Source organism: Temnothorax curvispinosus, unplaced genomic scaffold (assembly GCF_003070985.1).
Source record: "Temnothorax curvispinosus isolate PA1 unplaced genomic scaffold, ASM307098v1 QBEX01009666.1, whole genome shotgun sequence".
NCBI lineage: Eukaryota > Metazoa > Arthropoda > Insecta > Hymenoptera > Formicidae > Temnothorax > Temnothorax curvispinosus.
In genome coordinates this window covers 37,329-48,847 of record NW_020219446.1, presented here as the reverse complement: position 1 = coordinate 48,847, position 11,519 = coordinate 37,329, and the positions used below count along the sequence as shown (strand labels likewise).

Here is an 11,519-nt window from a genome sequence, read left to right as displayed (position 1 = left end):
GTACGACGATTCTACTTGATGTAATTAATAACTTGTTCCTTGTTTGAACATTTACGATAATACGACACGATATATAGTTATATCACATATCGGAGTATATGGTGATATATTATAGTCATCACTCTCCTCGATGCGCACTTACCACTTATCAGTACGACAGGGACACGCTTATTCCACATTGCTCTGTATCTTTACGTTTAGTACTATATTAGCTATGTAATTATAAGATAAATTGCATCGCATGATCGTGCGATATAATTTAATGATAATTACGACAGCGGTGTATTGCGAAAGGAGATTAAAGCGGAAATTTATAAATATCTTATACTTTCCCGTAAGAAAATAATCTCGATTTTTGTCCATCACGATCGAACGAATTCCTCTCTCAAAGCGGAAAAAATATTAATATCCATGCCTATCCATGTTCAGTTACGTTGATCGACGCGTGAAATTTAAACATTACCCACTTGAACTTGAACTGTTCTTCTATTTTGTCATCAGACATAAATCGAGATTATTCTCTCCTGTGAAACGAAGTATATTCTTTTACGAAATTACAGCAAAGCATTATAGTTTTGTCACCACCGAAAATTATTTGTTATGTTAATAATGATGTAATAACGATCGGTTTACAGGAAAAGAATAATTTCATAGTGAAAAATCTTATACTTAAATACAGCGAAGGTAATCTCTTTATGTGTACTTTATTATAAGATAATTTGCTGTAAAGACATTCGTGTAGACACATTAGTGAACATACACATGTATACTCGCATATATTTTCCAACGACTGTGTACTGTAAGTGTGAAAGTGTAATATATAAATATATTTATTTACTCACGACGGCGGGATCTTTGTGTAATAAATATTTTCATATCGTTTCTCTGATCTGTAACAATATTTTACTTCATGTATTTCAATTTTCGTTACGCAAGCAGATTACGGCATTAAATATGTTCATAATTAATACCAAATACATTGGCTGTTTCATAATATTTATAATATTTAAATTTTGTAATATTTAATTGTCTTTTTCTCAATTCTAAAAACATTTAATGCTGGAACATTGCGATAAACTTCTGAATTTCCTCATTCTTATACATTAATGCAAATTGTATTGATCTTACATTTTTCTTTAGACTCTGGTTTAAAGAACAAATTGATTTCTTAGTAATTGAAAATCAACAAATTCGGTCATTTGCACTACTCTGTATTGAATACTGATTAATTAAAATCTAACAAGATTGAACAAAAAAAATTTCGAGTTTTTAAGCATTAATCGAACATCGATTAATCGATCGACTTTTGCCAGTTCTGGCGAAGACAGAAATTGTGGTCGGCAGTGGTAGGGAAGAGTGGAAGAGCAAAGATAATCTTCTTTGGGGAAGAGTAGTGTGACGGTTGTGTCACGCTGCGTCAAGAGATGTGTAAGAAATATTTTATCAATTGATACCGTCATGTGAATATTTTTATAGTCATTTCGATAATCTGCCAAATATAAGCGGCTAAAATGGAAACGTATAATTGAATGGAAATCATTGGAATCAATATCTGCTTGGTGGAGTGAGTCATGAGTTCTGTCACAGAAATGACGAACAACGATGTACATTACGATGCGACAAATTTTTACATAGGTTTAGGACTAGCAATTAGCTCCAGCGGTTTTATAGGTTAGTGACGTGGACAAGTTGATTCATTCAGAATTTTATATCAAAATATACTTCATCCAATTAACAGTATTATTTATCTTGCTTCTGCAAAAAAAGAGCTAAATATTAGGAAGAAGAAACTTTAGCAAATATGAGAAGGAATTTAATTATTTCTCCTAATTTTTAGGTGCCAGTTTTATCATAAAAAAGAAGGCTTTAATCCAGCTGCAAAAGTATGGAGGACTGCGCGCGTCGTCCGGTGGTTTCGGCTATTTGAAAGAATGGATATGGTGGGCTGGCCTTTTATCCAGTACGTATGAATCTCAAAAAGGCTCCGGGCGTCAGTCAATTTCTTACACTTACGTAAAAACATTCGAAATAAATGTTGCAGTGGGCATAGGGGAAGCGGCGAACTTTGTTGCGTACGCATTCGCCCCGGCGTCGCTCGTAACACCATTGGGAGCCTTAAGTGTTCTAGTATCAGCAGTATTAGCCTCTAGATATCTTAACGAAAAACTGAATCTATTAGGAAAGGTAAAAAATATTCACAGGTGAAAATATTAAACGTCGAAAGTAACTTACAGTATATATTCTGCGACGATAATGCTGCAATTTGCCTTTTTTTTGTTTTAGATGGGTTGCTTGTTATGTATCTTAGGCTCCACAATAATAGTATTACATTCCCCAAAGGAGGAAGAGGTCAGCAGTTTGAGCGAGCTGATTGTCAAGATAAGAGAACCGGGCTACATGTTGTACGTCTTAATCGTAATAATGTCCACCTTGTCGATCGTCTTTCACTTCGGCCCGGCGTACGGCAAGCAAAATATTCTGGTGTACATTTGTCTGTGCTCGTCCGTCGGCTCGTTGACCGTCATGAGCTGCAAGGGTCTGGGCTTGGCGCTGAAGGAGACCATCTCTGGCGGTGAGAACGCCTTCGCCAATTGGCTAACATGGGTCTTCATATTCAGCGTTATCCTCTGCATCATGATACAGATGAATTATCTGAATAAATCGCTCGATCTGTTCGACACGTCGATCGTGACGCCAATTTACTACGTCTTCTTCACAACTCTGGTGATAATAGCGTCCGCGATTTTGTTCGAGGAATGGACGAAGATGAGCGCGGAAAATATTTTAGGTTCCTCCTGCGGCTTTCTCGTAATTATAATCGCCATATTCCTGTTGAACGCCTTCAAGGAGATGGACGTGAATTACGGTAACATCAGGCACATGTTGAGGCCCAAGAGGGAAGTGCTCTCGAATTATAACTCCAGGTGGGACGATCACGAGGGAACGAGGGCCAGAGTGGAGTCCCAGCATCTGCTTAATCATACTTACAACTCGGATATCACTAGGACCGTTTGAAAATTATTCTCATAGAAACGCATACAACCTGCTGCGTATCAAAACCTTGTACAGCGATCGAGAGGTAGATTTTTAAGAAAGATAATTATTGTTCCCCCGTATCCTTCGCACGACTGGATGCATATACGCTTTATATATTGCCTTCGAAAGCAATAAAATACTTCAAACGTTTTCTCTCAGGAATCAGTTATATATCCCCCATTGAAAAAGAGAGTTTGTAAGCATGTTAAAAGATCCTGCTGTTCTTGGAATGATTCCAGGAAACGAAATGTTAGCAATCATAACAGTTTGCCAGCAGAATCGAGCAGAATTTTGCAACAAATCGACATCAATTGACGTCTGCATTAGGATCATGTTTCACAAATTGAAATAGAATCTGTTGGTAAAATTTAATTTGGTCAAACGATCTCGTTAGGACTTTGTTTATATATCTGTTAACCATTAACATATAACGTAACATGGACACCGGCAAGATTTTGCTTCCGGCAGAGAAATTGACTGTCTGGGTAGGTCTAAAAAAAGAAAAAAAAAACAGTATTATGAAATCTAATTTGCAATTCATAACGTCGATTCAAGTGATTGATCGACGGTAACGGGACGCGAATAAAAAGTCACTTTTATTTTCGTATCAGATAATACGAGCTTATCACGTGATCACGGACTTGATAGCGGACTCGGGTCGCGATTCGTCGGTGGCTCTTGTCATACATGCAGGATGGCGTTCAACCTGGCCGCTTTTTCGTACATCGTGGCGTTGATCAGCGACGCGTTTCTGATATTCTTCGCGATATTTCACGTACGTGTCCCGCGTGAGACGTTCACGGCGATGTGGGTCCGCAGGGCGCGCCGACCCAACAGCGATTATAACCTTAAAACACGTTGTCATGCGATTAATAACTTTTAACATTGGACTTTTCAGGTGATCACGTTCGACGAGTTAAAGACTGGATACAAGAATCCGATCGATCAGTGCAACAATTTAAATCCGGTAAGACATGTGTATCGGGTATCGAATAATCTCGGTTAGCCAAACTCGTTGAAGACGAATTTTGCGGAGAGCGTCTGCTGCAAACTTTGCCGGCGGAACGCCGGCAGAAATATAACAGAATCTATTAACAGAACGCAATTGTAGATTGACCAAAAAACTGGGCAAATTCTGCAATGTTTACAATGATTGTTCTCTCAGTTTTTACCGGCAATCTGATCTCAGATTGCCGGTTGGCGGATTTAAAGGCCCAGTTTCACAAGTGTCGGTTAACTTTCAATCTTAGATTAACTCATTTTTCGTCTCTTTCTAAAAGGGGACGTTAAAGTTAACCGACACTTGTGAAACTGGGAAACCACAGTTTGTAGTTGATACCACGGTATTCTGCTAGAATCTGTTAAGAGTACTGCTAACATTTTGCTCACTGAGACATTACCCGTAGTTGACGATTGTCTAATCACCGCACATCTCAATTTCAGCTCGTTCTACCAGAGTACATACTGCACGCCGTGAGCAGTATTTTATTTCTGTTCGCTGAGCAATATTTCTCGCTGTTCCTCAACGTCCCACTGATAGCCTATCATGTGTGGCGATACATGAACAGGCCCCTGATGACAGAATCGGGCCTCTACGACCCTACGAGCATAATGAACGCCTATGATTTGTCCATGTACCACAGAGAGGGATGGATTAAACTGGCATTTTATCTTCTGTCGTTTTTTTACTACTTATACGGGTGAGTTTATTTTTCTCTCGTGTCTCTCCGCATCTCTGCATAAGTGGCTCTAATCTCCTTTGCTTGTGATTCGTATTCCAGAATGATCAGCACGTTGATCAATTGAGCGACTGTCGAGGATCTATAAAGATTTTCCATTGTCTCCGCACAACTGTTCGGCGCAACGGTTGATCACACTGGAAGTACAAGTGACATTTCAACTAATTTATAATAATGGGAGTTTTGTAACAACGCGTATCGCGGGAGAATGTTTCTTTGACATCTGTCTAGTATCTAGGTAAACTGTATAATCCATACGCATACGTACATATATACATATATATATTGATGTATATTAATATATATTAATATATATTTGACTCCTAGACATTTTTCAAGATTATGTACAATATTATACTTCAAGTAAGGTATCTACATAAGTATGAATAGAAATTAGACGTATATTTCGAGTCCGAATATTATTTGCGCTTTTGTCAGACGTACAATGCTCATTATTTCCGAACAAACGTCAATGCTGTTCGTATGTCGACGGAGATAAAACTGTATTAATTGTAAACTCGATGCGATAAATGTAATAGCTTTTGATACCTTTGTACGCAGGGCGTTCTTTTCCTTTCTTTCATGTACGACGTTTAGGACAGGTGTATATTCTAATTAATTTTTTTATATATATATCACGATACAAAACGTAAGCAGTTGTTAATAAAATGTGAAATAAATAATATATATAAGTACGCACGAACTCTATATATTTCTTTCAACTTGCGTTGGTTATATCCGTTGATTTCTTTTATGTAATAAATTGTGATATCTTTACAAGTTTCATTTCATTTAAATTTGCAAAAATTCGTCCGCGTGGACGAGTTCTAACGCGCAGCAGCTTCCGCGCAAATTAACCTGCAATGACGAAACCGCACTTCCGGTTTTCGTTACATTTGCTGCGAGACACGCGAGATGAACACATGGTTTAATTAGAGAATAGACGCGAATAATAACGAATAAATTCAGCGATATCAACGGATATTATTCCTCTTGTCTCGCGTCCTCGATATCGTCCTCCCTCGCAAAAGTTTTACGTGCTTCTTCGCGTTTTCTTGATGTGAACCTGTGCCGGCTGACGAACAGGTAAAACGACACGCCACTTTGCCTTTGCAGCACGTGGCAATTTCTTATGCAAGCGATTGCGAGTTGATCGTAAATGGGATTACTGATGTCCATTTTTATCAATGTAAATTAACTTGTAAATTAACTTCAATCTCGGCTTAACTTTTCATTTTCTCTTTTCTAATTCTTAGAACTGGAAAAAGATGAAAAGTAAGTTAAACCGAGATTAAAGTGATTCTATATTCGCGGAAATGGACATAAGTCAAGCCGAGAGAAAGTTAATTGACTTCGGAGTAGATTAATCTGAGGAAAATCTGTTCTGATAACATTAGACCTAACCTAACCTAGAAATTGATTGTAACTAATTATTACAGATGAATTAACGAGAAACCTGACATTTCCGTGAGGGAAAAGAAACGCTAAGAATATCGAGAGTGTACTTGATCACGCTGAGACTGCTGTGATATAAAAATGCCGACTATTGGAGTAAAACGTGACTCGCTGTTCAAAGCGTTGGGCAAAACGTATTGTAAGTTATATATATTTTTTACTGGTAAACTTGGTTTATGTATCATATATACATAAACTATTACATGAATATACTTACGTATATGTGACTCTTAAGCTTTTCTTTCTGACTTTGAAACTTTGTTCCAGCCGACGACGAGTTCCAAACGTTATGCTTCAAGTTTGGTTTGGAGCTAGACGAAGTGGTAAGCATTGAATTCTCAACTAATAGTTCATGTACATACATTAAACTTCACGATAATTGTAACGAATTACTTGATCTTTTGCGAATAGACAACGGAGAAACAGATGATAGCGAAAGAACAAGGCTCCGACCAAGGTGTAGATGCCTCCGAAGAAATTATCTACAAGATTGATATACCTGCTAACAGATATGATCTCTTGTGCTTGGAGAGCCTAAGTACTGGACTGCTCATATTCTTAAACAAGTAAATATCACATGTTTTTTATAGTTTAGGTAAAACGAATTTTATTTCCACATATTCAAAATCCAACATATAAAATTTATTCATTTTTTTTCTTCTAAATAGGATATCTATTCCACGTTACAAGGCAATAAAACCGAAAACGGGAATGGAAAAGATTGTGATGAGTCCAGAGGTACTGCATATAGTGTTTATGAAAAATATATATCTTATTTGGCATTAAATAATTTATCTCCTTGTGTTTCAGTGCTTGAAAGTAAGGGGACACATAGTTGCTGCAATTTTGAGGGACGTTACCTTAACACAGGAGTCTTACAACAGCTTTATCGATCTTCAAGATAAGCTGCATCAGAATATAGGAAGAAAACGCAGTCTAGTCTCTATTGGCACTCATGACTTGGACACAGTTAAAGGCCCATTCCTGTATGATGCCAGACCACCATCGGAGATACGTTTCAAACCGCTTAATCAAGATAAAGAATATACAGGAGAAGAAATCATGGAATTGTATGCAGTAAGTGTACTTCTCTTACCGTTTGTTAATTCTGTAAATAATTCTACGTGTAACAGAGGAAATTCTTTGTAATCCCTATTTGTAATCGTACGTCTAATGTTTACAGACACACGCGCAGCTCAAACAATATTTACCTATCATAAAAGACAGTCCTGTTTACCCGGTGGTATATGACAGTAATGGTGTCGTTTTATCTCTCCCTCCTATCATCAATGGCGATCATTCAAAGATCACGCTCGATACAAAAAATATTTTCATTGAGTGCACAGCAACTGATCTCACAAAGGTACACGCATAGTATAGTCCTAATTTATGTATTTTTATTTACAAGTAATATTCTAAAACTCTAATGATTGAAAAGTATAAGATGCAAATAATTAATAGTACTAATATATATAAAATAATATGTATGCTTTATCACAAATTATTACAAGTTATCATGAATAACCTGCAGGCAAGGATAGTGGTGGACACTATAGTCTGCGCTTTCAGTCAGTATTGCAAGACGAAATGTACAGCCGAAATTGTGGAAGTAGTGTATCCCGATAAACAGACTTTCTACTATCCAGAATTAAAATATCGAACGGAAGAGATCAGCCATAATAAAGCAATTAGCTACATTGGGATCAAGTATGTAATCAAATCTTTTCCGTCACGCGTGTAGTAACGATTACAGATGACAAGGTAGTCGTTTAAAAACATGCTCGTGGTATCTTCGTGCAGGCAAACACCGGATCAAGTGGCGGAGTTATTGTCAAAGATGTCTTTAAAATCCAAGGTGAAAGGCAAGGATACGTTAATGGTGGAAATACCACCGACGAGACACGATGTGATACATCCTTGTGATATTTATGAGGACGTCGCCATCGCCTATGGGTATAACGAAATAGAGAAGACGATACCACATATGTCGACAATCGCAGCAGAGGTAAATATTCGGCGATTAAATACCGAAATACGATTTTATATATTGATATACTTACGTACGTGTGTGAATTACAGTTTCCACTCAACAAGCTTACCGACCAGATACGAGTGGAATTGGCCCAAGCGGGATTCACCGAAGCGCTGACCTTCTCTTTGGTGCGTTTCGAAAAAATCTTTTCAAGCTTGAAAACACACTTATCTTTGATATATAAGATAAGTGTTTTGATTTGTATTTAATTATTTAACAGTGTTCGCGTGAGGATGTAGCAGACAAATTGAGACACAAGCTGGAGGATGTACCGGCAGTTCACATATCCAATCCAAAAACTTTGGAATTTCAGGTAAAACGAGTGACACATCGAGAGCCTTCACGGACTCATTAAAATCGTCGGAAACGTATAATCAGAATCGAGCAGTTCTATTCTTAACTCCTTCAGTTCCCACTCATTCGATTGACATGCGACTGACGTGGCATGAAGAATAAATATCGTTACGCACGTAATTAATGCAAACTACTTTACATTTGCTACTTGCGAGAGAACAGTGCAGAAAGAGAAGTTAAATTTGTAGAAATTCAGATGGTTAAGAATAGGAAAACATAAAAAATACGAAAGTTCGTGCTGTAAAGACTATCTGAACGAACTAAGATATTTTGGATTGCAGTCGTTTAAACACTGAAATGTAAAATATTTTAATAAATATGAATTGTTGCAGGTCGCGCGTACTACGCTTTTACCGGGATTACTCAAGACGATATCTGCGAATAAAAAAATGCCTCTGCCTCACAAGCTGTTCGAAGTTTCCGACGTTGTATTGCGAGACGACACGGCGGAAGTCGGTGCGCGCAACAATCGCCGTTTATGCGCGGTATATGCTAATAAATCGGCTGGTTTCGAGATAATTCACGGCCTAGTGGACAGAGTGTTATTATTATTGGAGATACCTTGGAGCGCTAATAAAGACGAAGATGGATATTATCTGCGCGCGGCTGACGGTAAGATACATGGTTCCTAAAATATATATTCGTTCGATCAAATAATCGTAGAATATAAAAATGAAATCGAAATCGGCCGATATGAAAGAATTTTATTGTTCCTATTTTGCAGACCCGACATTTTTCCCTCAGCGATGCGCCGAAATTGTCTGTCACGGTAAAGTGATAGGAAAGATGGGAGTCCTACATCCCGATGTACTCTCGAAGTTCGAATTAAATATTCCATGTTCTGCGATGGAAATAGATATCGAGCTATTCTTATAATAGAAGTAAACGAAATGTGCAAATAGTACAGTGATAATGATACATTTGACGAGATCAAAATGTAGCTTCTATCATGTTTTTTTTTTTAACAGAATTTCCGATAAGATTTATTTATGATAATTAGTGTTACGTATGTAAAAACGCCTTTACAAATAGCATTTGAAATATATTTATTATGTGATTGATACATCTTGGACATAATGTTTACTACATAACGATTAGATCATGGTTTTAGCTCTTTTTCTTTTACACATGCTGGCACGGTCACACAGAGACACTTTTCTAAAAAAAATTAAAAAAAAAGTAAATATACTTTCCAAGGAAAACATAAAGATGAAAATTCGATTCCGCGGGCGAGAGTACTTCAAAATTCTGATGCCATTGCAGCCTCACATCCCTTGTAACGATTCCGTTACCTTCACCTGCTTTCTGGTTCAAGATCAATGTTACAGGTAACAAGTAAAAACTCAGGACAAATTAATCATCCGTTTCTAATTATTCAGACTAAAAATTATTTCACACAGTTTAAAAAAATATGCTGGGAACAATTCGCTTCTTTAAGAAAAAAGAGGATTATTATTTTCATCATTTTCAACTATATCCTGCCTCCAAATTGCTGGATAACTCTGACCTCGAGGCAATAACCACCCATTGTTTTTCCTCATCTGCCAGACAAATAAACAAAGGTTTAATCGTTCTTCTAGTTTTATTCGACCATTGTCGAGGTAAATCCGTCACGGGAGGCTGCGAGATACTTGTAATGTGACGCACGCGCGAGGCAATTGAAATTACGCGCCACACGTGGCGGCGACGACGACGCTGCGCCACGTCGAACGTCGGAATCGCCTAGCGTTCGGCGCCGACGGATGTGCGCGAGATCCGCGGCTCTGGCAGGCAGGCAGGCAGCAGGGCTGCCAGATTGGGCTATTTAACGCAAATTGGGCTATCTAGAGGACTCTTGTGCGGTATAAATTTTTCAAACGAGGATTTCCGCATTTTGCTATTTTTTAAGCCACGGTGTAAAATATAATTTTTATGTAATCTTACAATTATATCTTACAGTACACCGTGTCTTGAGCGAAAATACTCAATTCATCTGGGTTTGAATTTGTGGAAACACCGATAGTTTGGCACTATGAGATTTGCAACACTGGTTTGCAAATCTATGGCTGCATTCTACGCTTGCGCTTGCGCCGCACAGACAAGGAACGCACTTGGACATTGCACGACAGAGACGCTAGGTCTCAGCTTTGCACGAACACGACGAAATGGCACGTCGGTGTGACGCTTCGACAAATTGACGAGCGCCAAGCGCCACACTGACGTGCCTTGTCGTTGTGTCTGCACAAAACCAAGGCCACGATTTGACATCTTTACACAGTCCTCTTCTTGTCTGATCGTTATTGATAGCTTTTATGAGCGGGTAGTTTTAAATTTGTCTTATGGTATCTATATCGTGTGCAATTTAATAAATGTGATATATATATTGTATATTACAATAGTAAAGATGGGTAAATGGGGTAAATATAAGAAACGTTTCCAAAAGAAATGGTTAATAGAACCAGAACTGAAGAGTAAGTATCAAATCTGTACTGTTTTAACTTTATTTTTTTCTGTTTAATGCTTCTATTATATTCTTTGAGATTTAAGTTTATATATGCCCAGTGAGAAATAATAGTTGATAGAATAGATGTTGAATTAGACGTCGAATGCGTCGAAGAGAGGTCTAATTCGACGTCTTTTCATTTTTACTGTGTCCATAGATTGGCTTGAAGAAAGCAATGAGATTGATGTGTTGAATGGCAAGCAGGAAGCATACTGTAAACTATGCAAATGTTATTTGCGTGCAAAGCATAGTGATCTTATCGCCCATAAGAAATCTAATAAACATTGCGAGAAAGAGCAAGTCCTAAACAGAAAAACACAGTCTTCGATGCGACAGCATGGTTTATTATCATATTATATGATATTATATTATATCATATTATATGAGATACGAAAAAAAAGCGATATTGGGCTACATTGCT

The 11,519-nt window shown here is 37.7% G+C and overlaps 3 protein-coding genes across 4 annotated transcripts; all 3 read left to right on the top strand.

Annotated features, from left to right (window-relative positions):
* Positions 1-1,052: 1,052 nt before the first annotated feature.
* Positions 1,053-3,363, top strand: LOC112459256 (magnesium transporter NIPA2). 2 transcript variants are annotated; one of them, XR_003041295.1, is made up of 5 exons: positions 1,053-1,671; positions 1,838-1,960; positions 2,042-2,184; positions 2,284-3,079; positions 3,276-3,363. XR_003041295.1 is itself a non-coding variant. In XM_025023287.1 (4 exons), the coding sequence occupies exons 1-4, from the start codon at positions 1,572-1,574 to the stop codon at positions 3,013-3,015; spliced, it is 1,098 nt and encodes a 365-aa protein (XP_024879055.1). In that variant the 5' UTR covers positions 1,054-1,571; the 3' UTR covers positions 3,016-3,187. The 2 variants fall into 2 exon arrangements, 1 of the variants encoding a protein (XP_024879055.1); XM_025023287.1 differs by lacking the exon at positions 3,276-3,363 and having other exon boundaries at positions 1,054-1,671; positions 2,284-3,187.
* A 278-nt stretch (positions 3,364-3,641) lies between these two features.
* LOC112459259 (protein cornichon) lies at positions 3,642-5,478 on the top strand. Its single transcript, XM_025023288.1, has 4 exons — positions 3,642-3,811; positions 3,935-4,003; positions 4,480-4,736; positions 4,818-5,478. Exons 1-4 carry the CDS (start codon positions 3,731-3,733, stop codon positions 4,840-4,842), a joined length of 432 nt encoding a protein of 143 aa, XP_024879056.1. The 5' UTR covers positions 3,642-3,730; the 3' UTR covers positions 4,843-5,478.
* Positions 5,479-5,655: 177 nt separating this feature from the next.
* On the top strand, positions 5,656-9,679 carry LOC112459268 (phenylalanine--tRNA ligase beta subunit). Its single transcript, XM_025023299.1, has 13 exons — positions 5,656-5,861; positions 6,215-6,369; positions 6,498-6,553; positions 6,642-6,796; positions 6,899-6,968; positions 7,041-7,307; positions 7,414-7,593; positions 7,762-7,937; positions 8,031-8,235; positions 8,310-8,390; positions 8,483-8,575; positions 8,949-9,228; positions 9,341-9,679. Exons 2-13 carry the CDS (start codon positions 6,312-6,314, stop codon positions 9,490-9,492), a joined length of 1,773 nt encoding a protein of 590 aa, XP_024879067.1. The 5' UTR covers positions 5,656-5,861; positions 6,215-6,311; the 3' UTR covers positions 9,493-9,679.
* The last annotated feature ends 1,840 nt before the right edge of the window (positions 9,680-11,519 follow it).